The sequence below is a fragment of the Garra rufa genome, chromosome 10 (assembly GCF_049309525.1).
Source record: "Garra rufa chromosome 10, GarRuf1.0, whole genome shotgun sequence".
Lineage (NCBI taxonomy): Eukaryota > Metazoa > Chordata > Actinopteri > Cypriniformes > Cyprinidae > Garra > Garra rufa.
Window position 1 is genome coordinate 15,851,090 of NC_133370.1, and position 16,750 is coordinate 15,867,839.

Here is a 16,750-nt window from a genome sequence, read left to right on the forward strand (position 1 = left end):
ATGCCATATGTGCCATATGTATTGTTCATTCTTAGTTCATGTTAAATAAAGTAGTTAACTAATGAACCTTATTGTGAAGTGTTACCAAAAAATCTAATTCAAATTGTTGAACTCATTTTTTGTCTAACAAATCACATGCAACAGTATTAAAAAAAAAGAAACGTTTGCTGTTAATATGCTCCATAATAGATGCAATACTGCCACCTGTTATGTTGGAGCGTCAACTAGATGGAATTACAGTTACAATTTAATTGTATGTAATATTAATACAGTCTCAATATTTAATTTTCTCTAATATCACGGTCATCGTTAACAACGGTATATTGCAACACCAAAACTCAGTTTGTCCTGTAGTATTTTATAAAATACAACAGAGAAAAAGACCATCACAATTTTGAACCTTTTTTATTCATTGTATGACAATACATTTTTTATCAGGGGAAAAAAAAAAACTGTATAAAAGTATGGGATATGTTTCCTAACATGGCCTGACAGGGGACATTCATACTATGATTATTCTCACCATGGGGAATAGCAGGTCACTGCTGGACAACAGGAAAATAAGGGTGATGTATTACGTAGAGTGACAAAATAGACTCCCAGACTCACATTATCAGTTCTAGAAAACAATAGTCTTCAAAAACTAATAGCTTTTGTGTTATTAATATGAGCCATAAACTCTAGGCTTTACTTTTTGGAAATATGAGAGGAGTTTGAACTAAGAAAGAGCACCAGGACATCACGCATCGCTTTAAAGGATACCTCGTAAGTGCTGTTTTAATTTCCATCCTTATGAACATTACAGAATACACATCTGTCATGGAGAACGATCTCATTAAGTGTAGTTGGGCCCTTGAAACAAGATATTTAAACCTGCCGCTTGACTGAAAATCAGTGTAACCCCATGTGTCAGTAGATGTCTGCGTGTTAGTCTTGCTACAGGCCGATGGTGTAAGATCGTCCGGCGGGGTTGTGAATGGCGGAGCATGTAGGCTCAGTCACGGCCCATTCATACCAGACCTTCTTTCCATTGTTACACCTCCAGAACCTCACGCTCACGTTATCGCCACAGGACAGCGGGATAGGCTGCTGCATGAAGAGAAAGAGAGAGGGGGAAAAAGGTGTTAGGATTACACGCCCAACATGGCTGTACACTTCAGCACATTAACTGTGGAGTCGATAAACTGCCACACTTTGACAGTGCTTAGCTGGCTTCTTTTTAAACCCAAAGTGCTAAATGTATTTACGTCCATGCCAGACATTCTTACCAAAGAAAGTGTATACATTTGGATAACATTCAAGTGAGATAAAACACAACAGCGTTAATAAAGGAGGTTTTATTTGTAACAATATAAAAGTCTTTGTCACTTGATTGATTTAATGTTGAATAAAATAATTACTTAAAGAGTAGGTCATATGTTTTTTTTAAGTGTACTAATATTGTGTTGGCGTCCCCTAAAACACTTTTAAAGGCACCCAAGGTCAGAAAACATTGTAATTTTCTCAGAATATACATTTATACATAGTCATTTGTCAATGATTTTGAAAAGGTTTGTTCAAATCAGTTGAGTGCAATGTCTGTAAACCCCTCCCATTAATAAGCCTTCTATGCTCTGATTGGTCAGCTGTCCATGCCTATTGTGACTGGCAAAGAGAGGAGCACTTGAGCAAGTTAGCAAGCGGTACCATTTGCCTTGCCAAGTCCGTGGTTGTTTTTGATGTTGTGGGTTGAAATGACCCCAATAACGTCATATTTAGCACCCGAATTGCAAATTTACCAGGGGAACCCCGACAAAAAGCATACATTTTACACCCTGGAAAGCAATTTTTAACAAGTAGCATTTGGGTGGGTTTTGTTGTGAAAACCTGGCAACCCTGTGTATGCATATTTGCATAATAAGTGCTTCAATCCATTCTTAAAATAATGACATAAAAACATTTATTTCACACTTATGCAAGTGAATCGTGCCCACAGCTAATGTTTAGCTGCTAAACTGTAAAAAATTCACAAAACAATAACCTAATGGTGGATACGTTAGCCAAGTGCTAACGTGACTAACTGATGAAACAATACCGTTTGTAAACGAAAATGTGTTTACAGTCGTGGCCAAAAGTTTTGAGAATTACATAAATACTGGAAATTGGAAAAGTTGCTGCTTAAGTTTTTATAATAGCAATTTGCATATACTCCAGAATGTTATGAAGAGTAATCGGATGAATTGCATAGTCCTTCTTTGCCATGAAAATTAACTTAATCCCGAAAAAAACTTTCCACTGCATTTCATTGCTGTCATTAAAGGACCTGCTGAGATCATTTCAGTAATCGTCTTGTTAACTCAGGTGAGAATGTTGATGAGCACAAAGCTGGAGATCATTATGTCAGGCTGATTGGGTTAGAATGGCAGACTTGACATGTTAAAAGGAGGGTGATGCTTGAAATCATTGTTCTTCCATTGTTAACCATGGTGACCTGCAAAGAAATGCGTGCAGCCACCATTGTTGCATAAAATGGCTTCACAGGCAAGGATATTGTGGATACTAAGATTGCACCTAAATCAACAATTTATAGGATCATCAAGAACTTCAAGGAAAGAGGTTCAATTCTTGTTAAGAAGGCTTCAGGGCGTCCAAGAAAGTCCAGCAAGTGCCAGGATCGTCTCCTAAAGAGGATTCAGCTGCGGGATCGGAGTGCCACCAGTGCAGAGCTTGCTCAGGAATGGCAGCAGGCAGGTGTGAGCGCATCTGCACACACAGTGAGGCCAAGACTTTTGGAAGATGGCCTGGTGTCAAGAAGGGCAGCAAAGAAGCCACTTCTCTCCAAAACAAACATCAGGGACCGATTGATCTTCTGCAAAAGTTATGGCGAATGGACTGCTGAGGACTGGGGCAAAGTCATATTCTCTGATGAAGCCTCTTTCTGATTGTTTGGGGCATCTGGAAAAAGGCTTGTCCGGAGAAGAAAAGGTGAGCGCTACCATCAGTCCTGTGTCATGCCAACAGTAAAGCATTCTGAGACCATTCATGTGTGGGGTTGCTTCTCATCCAAGGGAGTGGGCTCACTCACAATTTTGCCCAAAAACACAACCATGAATAAAGAATGGTACCAAAACACCCTCCAACAGCAACTTCTTCCAACAATCCAACAACAGTTTGGTGAAGAACAATGCATTTTCCAGCACGATGGAGCACTGTGCCATAAGGCAAAAGTGATAACTATGTGGCTCGGGGACCAAAACGTTGAAATTTTGGGTCCATGGCCTGGAAACTCCCCAGATCTTAATCCCATTGAGAACTTGTGGTCAATCCTCAAGAGGCAGGTGGACAAACAAAAACCCACTAATTCTGACAAACTCCAAGAAGTGATTATGAAAGAATGGGTTGCTATGAGTCAGGATTTGGCCCAGAAGTTGATTGAGAGCATGCCCAGTCGAATTGCAGAGGTCCTGAAAAAGAAGGGCCAACACTGCAAATACTGACTCTTTGCATAAATGTCATGTATTTGTCGATAAAAGCCTTTGAAACGTATGAAGTGCTTGTAATTATATTTCAGTACATCACAGAAACAGCTGAAACAAAGATCTAAAAGCAGTTTAGCAGCAAACTTTGTGAAAACTAATATTTGTGTCATTCTCAAAACTTTTGGCCACGACTGTACATTCTTTATTATTAAGCAAAGTAATTAGAACAACGACAGTCTACATTAATCGACATATTCTTAGGAAATAGTGAGTTCAAAGTGAATTATAATTTGGAACTATTTTTGTAAGATCGTAATATTGTAGTTTACCTGGAAACCTAAGGCTGCACTAGGTATACTTGACATTAGCACTAGAAAAAAAACTAGATATTTTGAGCACTCACTTGAAAATGCACACAAACCATATCAATCGTACTTACAGGTTGTGGTTTGGAGACACTTGTTAGTCCAAATAAATAAGATTAAAAGCCAAAGAAGATTAGAGAGGCAGTCCTCGGCAAAACGATGAGCACACAACAAAAGGTTCGAATTGTATTGCTGTGGTATCGTGGAAAAAATTAATTCTAACCACTGATTCTTTACATCATCTTTCGGCAATGAAAACAAAAAACTTTCACAGAGCAGAACACAGCATCTTCTTGATATGATGTAAACACTAACTAGCGAAAGTGTTTGTGGGCAGGTCAGAGTGTTTGTATTTTGCGGGCAAGCGGATATTATGCTAATTTGTTAACCAGTAATGTAGATCGGTAACAGGCAGAAGATTCGAAAATATGACAACTTTCTTTTGAGAGACAATATCTTGATTAACAACTTTGTTGACCATTTACATTGAAGGATAGCGATGTTACAAACTGCAAAAATGTTTTTTTTTTTCAAAAACCCATATGACCTGCTCTTTAAAAAAATCTTACATTAGTGTGTGCTTGTATTATTCAGTACCAAAAAAAAAAACAGTTCTACTATCATGAACTTACTTTCAAAGGGAATAGGATGGGGAACCAGGAGAACATTCCAGGAGAGTGTGTTTCAGGTTTTATACCTACAAGCGTGAAGAAAGATATTTAATTGTTAAAAAGGTTCCTCACACAGTAAAAGACACAGAAACTGAACTTGTTCAGTAAATCTGACTCTGTACAGAAAATTTAAATACTGTTTAAAAAAAAAAGAAAAAAATGGATTCTGTGTAGATTAATCACATTTTGGATGTAAATGTAACTGGCCTCCATGTAAATTACATTTAAATGGCGATCAAGTTAATAAGGCAATAATTCTCATTCGCCCTCTCCTGATAACAATTCCAATTTGTGGCCATTATCACTGAACATGCTCAATATGGTAACCCAGAAATTTACGCTTCGAGACCTACTGTCCAATTACACAGTAATTGTGGATGAACAATGCAAGCCTTATTGTGAAACAGGCTTTAAAACTGACACTGTGTGCTACAAATGTCGCTACTACGTGGACTTACTGAGTGTGACATCTTTGTAGAGTGTGGCCTCGAAGTATCCAGCAAAGCCGTGAAGCACTGAATTACATTCAATGGAGAATCGTAGACACTGATACCGGTTATTATTCATATCTGTGCAGGGTAAAGACCAAGAGTTAATGGTTTTTAATGGAAATAGTCGAATAAGTCTGGCATCTATGTGTGTTTCTGCAGGATCTTGTACCTGTAGTGGGGTGTATGAAGGTGAAGCAGGGTTTGGGTTCTGCAAGTTGGTGGAAGTTGTGTAGTCTGACAACATACGGTGTCTCAAAATGACACTCAGGGTCTTTGTCTCGCTCTCGACAGCCGCGCACTTCATTATATAGTTTAGAAGAGGACAGCGGAGCCAGGAAAGACGTGTAAGAGCAGGGAATGCTTACGCCATCATCTAAAGTTAAAACAAACATACATGAGCTGATCAAGAGACGTACAATTTTGGATTAAAAATCATAGAAAAGACAGCTGATTTCATCTCAAACCTTTGAGGAAGTGCTGTGCTCCATCAAGGCACTCGGGTGAAAGCTCATTGTCACCGAATGAGCCTAAAAGCTCGCTCACAATGATATCTGCTTTCTCTGGAGCGGTCCATTCTCTCATGTCACATGACACAACAGTCACCTGATCACCCCACTCCTCAAATTTCCAGTTTTCCAGCCTAAGAAAGAGAAGGGGAACACCAAAAGACAGCTGAAAATCCAGATCACCATCAAAGGAATAGATTTTGTTTAAAAATAAATTACAATGAAATAAAAAAAAAAAAATCTTCGATTACAGTATTTTATCCTCAAGCGAAGGAGAAAAAAAGGTGAGACTCTCAATGTTAAAGGGATAGTTCACCCAAAAATGAAAATTCTGCAATTAATTACTCACCCTCTTGTCATTCCAAAAAATCTTTATTCATTTTCATAACACAAATTGAGATTTTTTTTTTTAATTAAATCCGAGAGCTTTCTGACCTAAAAAGGTAGTAAGGACATTAAAATAGTTAAAATAGTACATGTGACATCAGTTCAACCTTAAAGGAGAACTCCGGTGTGATATTGACCTAAAGTGTATTGAATAATGATACCGAGTGTGAACGTACCTTGCATATCTCATCTCGTCTTGTCCACTGCAGTCCGAAATCTGGGGTCAGTTAGCCGATGCTCACAACAGCTTGTCAATGAGAGTCAATGGGGCATCGAGGCAGTCATGTACATAAATCACTGTTTTACGCCATTTACGAGGCACAAAGTAGCGCCACACTTCATCGGTAGACTTCCAAGGGCCCCGACATTTAAAACGAGACATTGAGAACTCAGAAAAAGCACCGGTAGTTTATTTACGAGAAGATTTATGCAGACAGTAACTGCAAGATGTTTCGCGGCCGCCGCCATCTTGAATGTAGTCACGTTAAGTCGAGTGACGAGCAGGAAGGAAACTACAACCTGATAAGTTGAAAACCTGATACGTTCCTTCCTGCTCGTCACTCGACTTAACGTGACTACATTCAAGATGGCGGCGGCCGCGAAACATCTTGCAGTTACTGTCTGTATAAATCTTCTCGTAAATAAACTACCGGTGCTTTTTCTGAGTTCTCAATGTCTCGTTTTAAATGTCGGGGCCCTTGGAAGTCTACCGATGAAGTGTGGAGCTACTTTGTGCCTCGTAAATGGCGTAAAACAGTGATTTATTTACATGACTGCTTCGATGCCCCATTGACTCTCATTGACAAGCTGTTGTGAGCATCGGCTAACTGACCCCAGATTTCGGACAGCTGGACACAAACCGAGATGAAATATGCAAGGTACGTTCACACTCGGTATCATGATTCAATACACTTTAGGTCAATATCACACCGGAGTTCTCCTTTAAAGAGAAGGTCATATGGGTTTTGTTTGTAACTTAGCTATCCTTCAAGGTAAAGTCTTGAATACGCGTTGAAGACTGATATGGAAGAGAAGAAATTGTTGAATAAAGTCATTAATTTTTGTTTTTTTTGCGTACAAAAAGTATTCTCGTAGCTTCATAAAATTACAGTTGAACCACTGATGTCACATGTACTATTTTAACGATGTCCTTTCTGGGCTTTGAACGTGTCAGTTGCGTCTCTGTCTATGCAGGGTCAGAAAGCTCTTGGATTTCAGCAAAAATATCTTAGTTTGTGTTCTGAAGATGAACGAAGGTTTTACCGGTTTGGAACAACATGAGGGTGAGTAATAATGACAGAATTTTCATTTCTATGTGAACTCTCTCTAAGTTACTTACGTGACTACAGCATTAGGGTTCTTCTCAACAGCATATACACGCAGTTTCCTCTTAGCCTGTTTTGCTGCACGGAGAGAGGCGTTTACCAGTGGACCACGACCTGCACCGAGCACCATCAAAATCCTGAACAGAAAACTCAGTGTTAACATAGTCTACCAAGCAAATTGCATATCTCTGCATTTTTATTTCTAGTACATTAAGAACCAACAATGGGACACCTGGAAGTGTGTGAAGTCACTTACTGCACATTGGTTTCCATCTGTTCTTCAGGAACTCTGTCTAGCAGGCATCTATATACAGCCTGTTGGAAAAGACGATTCAAATGTTTTTTTTTTTTGGTTTTCTCAAGTGGTGCCTTTCCATCTTTTAATAGGAAAGTACACCCAAAAACGGGTGTGATCAAAATCTGTCAATAATTACTCACCCTTACGTCGTTCCAAGTTCGTAAGTCCTTCGATCGTCTTCAGAATACAAATTAAGATATTTTTGATGAAATCCAAGACCTCTCTGATCTTCTATAGACAGCAAGGGTACCATCACGTTCAAGGTCCAGAAAGGTACCAAGAACATCGACTAAATAGTCCATGTGACTGTCACATTGTTGAACCGTAACTTTAGGAAGCTACGAGAATATTTTGTGTGCAAGAAACTAAAACACTAAAATCTTCTCCTCCACGTCAACCTAGCGCCATTTTGGAGAGTACCACAATGAATGCGCATGCCTTCATCTTAAAGGAACACTCCACTTTTTTTGGAAATAGGCTCATTCTCCAACTCAACTCACTCTCAGCATAGATCATTGAATCCTATTAGACCAATAGCATCACGTTCAAAAATGACCAACGAGTTTCGATATTTGTCCTATTTAAAACTTGACTCTTCTGTAGTTATATCGTGTACTAAGACCAGTGGAAATGCAAAGCTTCAATTTTCTAGGCTGATAAGATTAGGAACTACACTTCCATTCCGGCGTAATAGTCAAGGAAGTTTGCTGCCGTAATATGGCCGAAGCAGGAGCAGTAATACCACACAGCACGTGCAAATGCTAAACTAGCTGGGAACTCATTTCTGATAATACTCCGCCTGCTTCGGCCATATTACGGCAGCAAACTTCCTTGACTATTACGCCGGAATGGAAGTGTAGTTCCTAATCTTATCAGCCTAGAAAATTGAAGCTTTGCATTTCCACTGGTCTTAGTACACGATATAACTACAGAAGAGTCGAGTTTTAAATAGGACAAATATCGAAACTCGTTGGTCATTTTTGAACGTGATGCTATTGGTCTAATAGGATTCAATGATCTATGCTAAGCTATGCTAAAAGTGATATCGCCAGAACAGGAGAACGGCTGAATGGATTTCAAAACGGTAAAACTCAACTTATTAACTCGGGGGGAGTTGGAGAATGAGCCTATTTCCAAAAAAAGTGGAGTGTTCCTTTAACCTTGAACATGGTAGGACCCTTGCTTTCTATGGAGGAGCTCCTGGATTTCAAAAATATCTTAATTTGTGTTCAGAAGACGAACAAAGGTCTTACAAGTTTGGACATAAAAGTAACATAAAAGTAAGTAATTAATTACAGAATTAAATACAGAATTTTTGGGTGAACTCTCTTTAACACAAGCTATAATGATGCAACAAACACCACTAATGACTGGTGATTAACTGATAATAGATTCTGTTTTCCATTAGCAAATCATTTTAACTCACCTGTTGGTACTGTGAATATTTGATGGGATCCTTTTCGAAAACTTCATACGTCTGTGATTCCAAATTGTCCATTAAAGGCTGATAAAACAATTAGGCGTCGCATTAGCATAACTGAATCAATACTGCACTGAAAACCTCATCACTAGGCAAAATGTTTATCCTTTGGCAGACAGACCTGCAGTGGTGACTGAAGATAATCTTCATAGCCTTTGGCGAAGAGCTCGTAGGCATTAGGCGCTGGACGGTTTTGGTTGAGGTACTCTAGATACTGCAGGTACGAGCGCAAGTCTTTTTCACTGTGGCGGTTCGCCCCTGTGAAAATAAACTGAGCCTCCAGCTAGAGAGACACCGGAGATAGTTAGATAACTTCTGTGAATAGAATGAATGTGATATAATATTGGTAACATTTACCTTGAAGAGGCGAAAGATCACTCGCTGGTGGGCTTTAGAAAGGACGGGAAATCCTTTTTTATTGGTTAGAAATATGCTGGTGGGGAGAATGGCTGCTTTGATTGGCTCTCCGAGCCACTTGTCGATCAGCGTGTCAGATGGCAGGTCTGCTCCAATTTCAATAGCTTAACAAAGAATATTTTTTTTGAAACTGTTAGTATTCACAGCTTAATTTTTAATAGCCACTTCACTTTTGAGTTTTTTGCTCTTACCAAGGCAAATCCTCTTGTTATAGTCGCAGAGTGTTCTGAATGAGTGCCACCTGAAGAGGGAAAAGGAAATTAAACGAACAGAGGCCAAAGACTGCTTTGTTCTCCATGCAATTGAGTGATATAATCACATAGCACAGCCAAATATGGACTAGGAGAGAGAATAAGTCACACTCGTTCTTAATGGGATGTTTTAATTACCTATTTAATATCTATATTTAATTGAACAAATGGCTTTGTCTTAGCTCTCTCACCATGCCCAGGTCTTCTCATCATTGCTGCCATCATCCATTTGTTTAGACAACTCGTTCTCGATGAGATCTTCACGCGTGTCCTCGGGAGCCAACAGTGGAACGCGTATCCAAAACTATGTAATTAAAAACAATCAACATTGAACTAATTAATTCCTAATCAACAAAGAAAGCAGTATTACAACCAATAAAAGGGCAACCAACTGAGAAAAAACAAATGGATTTGTTTCTGCTTGCACACTGATGCATTACAAGTGGCTTAGCATTATAATTGAGTTTATACTGTGCCCTTAATAAAACAGAGGTTGTGTCTGTGCATTTTATACAAATGCTTCAAATATTAATTACTTTCTAATAAGTCAGTATGATAGAAAACATTACCACTTAAAGCGATAGTTCACCCAAAAAAAACTCATCCTAATGTCACTGCTGTCTATTCATGATCAGAAAGCCTTTGAATTTCATCAAAAATATCTTAATTTGTGTTCCAAAGATGAAGGTCTTACAGGTTTGGAACAACATGAGGGTGAGAAATTAATGACAGAATTGTTTATTTTTGGGATCAGTAAGATTTTTGGTAAGTATTTGAATGAAATCTCTCACAAATTATACATTTATTCAATCACAAATATTGTAAAAAAGAAAAAAAAAAAGCGATAATCTGAAATATATTTCACATTTAAAATAACTACGTTCATAGTTTAAAGTGATCCCCAACCCTGGACCACAAAACCAGTCATAATGGTCAAAATATTAAAAAAAAAATCAGATTTATACATCATCTGAAAGCTGAATAAATGAGTTTTCCATTGATGTATGGTTTGTGAGGATATGACAAAATTTGGAAAGACTGAAAATCTGTAATCTGAGGGTGCAGCAAATCTAAATATTGAGAAAATCGCCTTTAAAGTTGTCCAAATGAAGTTCTTAGCAAAGTATATTACTAATCAAAAATTAGGTTTTGATATATTTATAGTAGGAAATGTATAAAATATCTTCATGGAACATTATCTTTACTTAATGTTCTAATGATTTTGTCATAAAAGAAAAATCCATCATTTCAACCCATACAATGCATTTTTGGCTATTGATACTAAAATGTCCGTGCTACTTAAGACTGGCTTTGTGGTCCAGGGTGACATTTATGGATAATGCAAGTTAAAATGATAAACAGTCTACTCACACCACTAATTAAATTTCCATCAGCAAAAAACAAAACAAAAAAGAAACGGAAGCAGCAGGAACAAAGATTATGTATAAATGATAGGTCCGGGGTGTATACATAAACAAATAATGGTGTGTTCTGAGCACATTTGTTTTCATTCTATGCTACAGATTGCCATTACCATGCAAGAGTGGTGTCCTGTGTGGATGTGGTTGAGCAGGATTCGAGCCAGGTTGGCACAGTGGGGACCCCTTAGGGGGATCATGAAAGCTGGCAGCCCCAGATAAGCACAGAAATTGAGCTCCTGTACCAGTGCCTGCAGCAAGGGCACAAAAGACATTAGAAGGAGTGATCACATCAAAATAAACAACAAATCCGCTCCGCTTCCTCTCTGTTGGGCAGATCTCCAATAAACAGCCCTCGTTTGCATCTGACTCTTGATTACAGCTACAATGACACTGTGGTGCGTTTCAAGAAGCCATTATCAAAAACACAACCGGGTCAAGATATTCTACAGGTGTATGCGTCATTTATGGCACAACAATCGGTTAGAGCAAATGAATAATATTAAATATCAGATTAGATATGAAAATAGGAATCAAATATGACAAAATAATAGTACATACGGCTTCTGAATTCCTGCGTTCTGTGGTCAACTCTGAATCTGTCTCAATCCAGGGTGAAAGCTTTCCCACGATAAGTGTGTTCCAATCTAATAAAGAAAGAATGGACATCTTATTATTACAAAGATATAATCATAACGTCTAAGTGTATGTAATTCTGTAAATGTAATTGCACAGAGTATCATTGATAAAGAAAATGAAGAACAAGTTATTCAATCTTTTTTTTTTTTTTTTAAAGGAACTTAATGAGGAACTGACATTAAAGGCTCTTATCGCACAATCTTCAATCATTTTATTTTGTCCCCTAGGGTTCGTTTAAAATCTAGTTAAGATTTTGTGGCAAAAAGAGTTATGATTTAGGTTTCATAACCACTTTCCACTTTCTTTCTGACTATTAAAATTGAATAGATTGCTTTTAAGTCTGTCTTTGAATGTGAAATGTGACTTTACAGCATTTAACTCTTATCATTAATTCTTCTGGTCTCAGGATTAATATTATCTTTGACTTTCTCTAAATTATCTCACCGTCGTGGGCGGGACAAGTTACTGAATACCAAATAGTCATTATTGATGTGTAAACGTGGACAGCATTTATTAGATTCTGATGTTTTGCAGCTCACTGATCTTTCTCTATCAAAGATAGAAGAGTCTTAGTTATTTATGACTTTTTTTGTATTTAACAGTATTGTATGATGATTTTATCTCACCTCTGCCACATAGCAGCAGGTCAGAGCGTGTTTGGGCTCCGGGTCGTGACTTAGCAGGGTCCAGTTCAAACTCCCTTCGGAACCGTGGGTGGAACAGCGGCATGCACAGGAAATCAAAGCTATAGGAGAGAATGATATGCATTTAGACAAACAGAGCACACAATAAAGACAGCTACTGGCTGTATTCTTGTTTAAAGTAAAAGCCGGAAGTCTTCAATGTCATCAGGAAAGGGAAAGGGTTTTCCAATTTTGTCTTAGACTTTATTAATCTAATCAATAAGGTAAATCTTTTTAATTCAGACATCAAGCTTGTGTGGCATTACAAAAAAAGTGTATACAGTGTGAATCATTCATAATACTATGATTTAGATTTTATTCAGCTGTCAAATGACCAGCTGCCTCTCTCATCAGTCTTACAATCCCATCAGTCAATGAGGATCTTTAAATATAATACATGCATCTTTAATAACGTCCACGTTTAATAATAACAAAACAGACCTAACTATTATTACTCCTTCATTCAGTAATACGTCTGCAACATTTTATTTGTGCTGGAGAACGAACATGTCTCATAAACAGATTGAATGATTCCATTCAAAAACACATCTTAAATATTAAAATAAACCGGTAAAAATTCTAAACACATATTCTGCAGGTGTTACAGAGGTTTCAAAAGAAAGTTGTATGTTATTGCCTAAAACCGATGTGCAGACGCATGGTGGGAGTTAACGTTAGTAGCAAATCTGAAGAAGCCGCTAACAGCTAGCAAATGCTCATGTGCATCACGTGCAGCGACCTAGCCGAGCCAACTTAAAACTGAACACACTTCACTTCTGTAAGCTACACCGCTGATATAATTTGTCTGCTTTGTGCGCCGAAAGCTTCCTGTGCTTACCCTAATTTGGCGACCGCCGCGAGGGTATCCGCCACTTCGGGAACACAACTCAAATCTCTCCCGCAGGAGACCCTGCTACCTGCACTGCCGGACGCCATCGTTAGGAGACGGGATGGGAGGGAAAATGAAACTGACACAGGGCTATTGAGAAACCGACGTCATGTTGGCTCAACACAAGAGCGCTTGCATTTGAGCAACAATGCGGGGATAGATCCACAATGGCGATTGCGTGAAACGCAGTTTCTTTTTCTCGTACGACCCTCGCGAGACTGCAGAACGAGATCAGACTATGGGCAGACGTGATGCTGCAGAAAGCCCAAAGAGACGACGCGCTCCCTGACAATGTAGGATTTGCTCCAATAACTTCTAGAGAACGTTTAATTAGTTTTAATGGCTTGCGTCGTTTATGTAATAAGCAGCTTGCTTTTTTAATACAACCGGATCATTCATTATGAATTGAGTAGCGATAACCACGGCAACGAGTTCTTTTAATTAAACTGAGCACTGTTTATTTGCAGATTAAACCTGTGTGCCAAATGGATTTTGCCATGGAATCCTACAAATAAAAGGATATTTGAAGGCTGTACTGTTGCTTGAAGCTAATCACTTAGATTTAGAAACGTTCATTAAAAATCTGATTCTGAAACATGACTGAACTGAACTGAACTGAAGCTTTCAGTCTTATGACAGTCAATGTTTGTGGATATCATTAAAATAATATAGAAATAAAAAACAAATTCTCAGTGAGTATTGTCATTTTATAAGCAGTGTATTTAATTTTAAGGCGATGCACTGCAGGTGAATAAGGTAAAAAAAAAAAAGACTAATAGTTATCACCTTGCTTACCCAGTTGATTAATTAAGTAAAATGTTTTAAAAGGGTTAAATAAGGCATTATTTAATGAAATATGTGCTAATTTGCGTACAAAAATCTAAACACTGGATGTCTGTTCTTCTGTCAATTCTTGTTTATTGAATTGGAGCTCAGTGTAGAAGAAAAAAATAATTTTGAGAAAACATGATTTTAAAATATTAATTGTAACTGAAATCTTTTGGCACAAATAGAGAAGGTGCTATAAAAGAAAAACTTAACAGTGAATTTTGGATGTTTTCTTTCCACTAGTTAGAAAAAAACACTTTATGGAAAACCAAAAAGCCTAAATTCTCAAATTTAACAGATGCCTGAAAAAACTGTGTTTTTGCCTGCAGTGTCTCTCCTTGTGCAGTGAGTGACCCTTTTTACACTGTGTTTTGTGCAAGGTTGGAGGAAATAATGTATGAATCACAACTCACATACATTCACAAACTATTGCTGTTTCAGAATGTGCCATTAAAATACTTTATTTTATGAGTTGTAATCAAATAAGTAAATTACATTTGACATCAAATGTTTACATACACATTGCAGAATCTGCAAAATGTGATGGAAAAAGATGGAAAATGAGAATTGAGGATGTGTAAATCTTTCTTATTTTGCCTAAATATCATGTTTTTTTAATTGACTACTGCCCTTATGAAGATACTTACATGTTCCCCAGAAGACAAAAAAATTACATTTACCCTGACCCCCAGCTCTAAATGCATTGTGTTTCCTTCTGAAGCATCAATAAGCATTTGAACTTCCTGTAATAGTTGCATATGAGTCTCTCAGTTGTTCTCAGTGTAAAAAGATAGATTTCAGAATCATACAGTCATTGTCGGAAAGGGTTCAAATACACAAAAATGCTGAAAAACTAAAGAATCTGTGGGACCTGAAGGATTTTTCTGAAGAACAGCGGGCAGTTTAACTGTTCAGGACAAACAAGGACTCATGAACAACTATCACTAAACAAAACAAACAAAAAAAACAAACAAAAAAACAGTTCATTAAGGTAACAGCACAATATTAAGAATCAAGTGTATGTAAACTTTTGAAAAGGATTTTTTTTTAATCAATTCAGCTATTATTTTCTCTTGTGGACTATATGTAAATGTATTTTATGTGAAATATCTTATTCAGATCAGTGCTAAATAAAAAAATAACATGCATTTTTTATGATCCTTCTTATTTTGGTAAAATAAGTAATATCCTTGTATCCGTGTAGAAAAACAGACTGAGCTCATTACGCTCTTATCTCAGCATTTTCATGATTATGTTTGAAGAGTCGCTGCACTGTTTTGCCTCAGTGGTGACCACAAAAGCATATCAGATATAGCCTAGTGTAGCGAAGATTTTTGCTGAGACATCACGTGTATGTATGAGTGTGGATATTCTTCACCTCCTATATAAATCCTTGGCCTCAAAGGGTCTTTTTTACAAGTGCAGTTTCCAAGGCTCAACGCTGCACCAAATTACTAGCCATTATCTCACTATAAAAGGAAAAATGGCTCTTCAGGATGTTTGTGGTTTCCTGGAGACCCTCGATGACAGCAGCCCATACACTTACCTACCAAATGAGATGGGATACAAGTGGAGGACACCGTTCGAGTTTGACAAAGACAGTGCATTTAATTTTCTTTTCCCCCCTCAGCAGTGCAGGAGAAAAAACAGAGTGCCAACTCTTTTCTCTTCAGCTCTCTCCAGTCTGTCACCTCATCAGCAACCCTTTCAGCTATCGCATGGTACCACGACTTTGGGTTTTATATTTCAGGATGGTGTGATAGCCGCTGCGGACACTCGCGCCAGCTGTAAGGGTTTAATTTGCTGCCCGATAAGTCAAAAGATTATGCCCATCCACTCTCACCTGGTGGTCAACACCTCGGGCAGTGGAGCCGATTGTATGCTGTGGGAACGGATCCTCACCCGTGAGATGAGGCTTTACCAGCTTCGCCATCACAAGAGGCTAAGCGTCAATGGAGCTGCAAAGCTGCTTTCCATGATGCTTCATCCATTCAAAGGCACTAATGTGTGTGTGGCAGCTACTCTGTGTGGATGGGATGGAGAGGAAACTCAGAAAACCCCACAGTCCTGCATGAAAATTGCAGATGTTAAGGAAGCAATGGAACGGGATACCAATGTATCCACAATTTTAGATGAATCTGCTCTAGGTAGTGTGAAAATGGCCTCTATAAATAAGCAGGATGCTCATGCACTGAAACCAACTGTGTCAGATCAAAATACAAAAAACATTCTGTCTACTTTTGGAGGATGGTCTGGTCCCAGGGTGTGTTATGTTTGTAGTGATGGCCTGCAACTGAAAGGAGAGATAATATCAGTGGGCTCAGGGTCACCCTACGCGTACGCTGTGCTTGATGATGGTTGGCGATGGGGAATGACTGTGGATGAGGCAGTGGCACTGGCCCGGGAGGCTGTTTTCAGAGCCACTCACTGGGATGCCTACTCTGGGAATAATGTAGACCTTTTCCACATCACTGCCCATGGCTGGCAACGCAGAGAAAGAGAAGATCTGAAGGAGGAGTACTACAGAGAGAGGGAGAGAAAGAAGAAGAAGATCAAGGAGAGGGAGAAAGAGAGACAGAAAAGAGAGGGGGGTGAACTGGCTGAAGGGGAAGGTGATATATATTCAGCATGCTGCAGATAGGGA

At 38.4% G+C, this 16,750-nt stretch overlaps 2 protein-coding genes across 2 annotated transcripts; one reads left to right on the top strand and one right to left on the bottom strand.

Annotated features, from left to right (window-relative positions):
• Positions 1-388: 388 nt before the first annotated feature.
• On the bottom strand, positions 389-13,328 carry prmt5 (protein arginine methyltransferase 5). The gene is made up of 16 exons (XM_073849154.1): positions 13,228-13,328; positions 12,333-12,451; positions 11,629-11,714; positions 11,184-11,318; positions 9,841-9,953; positions 9,590-9,639; positions 9,339-9,502; positions 9,103-9,264; positions 8,928-9,005; positions 7,460-7,518; positions 7,218-7,340; positions 5,450-5,625; positions 5,155-5,358; positions 4,953-5,063; positions 4,456-4,520; positions 389-1,089 (listed from the first exon to the last, which is right to left on the bottom strand). The coding sequence occupies exons 1-16, from the start codon at positions 13,323-13,325 to the stop codon at positions 937-939; spliced, it is 1,896 nt and encodes a 631-aa protein (XP_073705255.1). The 5' UTR covers positions 13,326-13,328; the 3' UTR covers positions 389-936.
• Positions 13,329-15,589: 2,261 nt separating this feature from the next.
• psmb11a (proteasome 20S subunit beta 11a) lies at positions 15,590-16,747 on the top strand. The gene has a single exon (XM_073849379.1). The coding sequence runs from the start codon at positions 15,590-15,592 to the stop codon at positions 16,745-16,747; it is 1,158 nt and encodes a 385-aa protein (XP_073705480.1).
• The last annotated feature ends 3 nt before the right edge of the window (positions 16,748-16,750 follow it).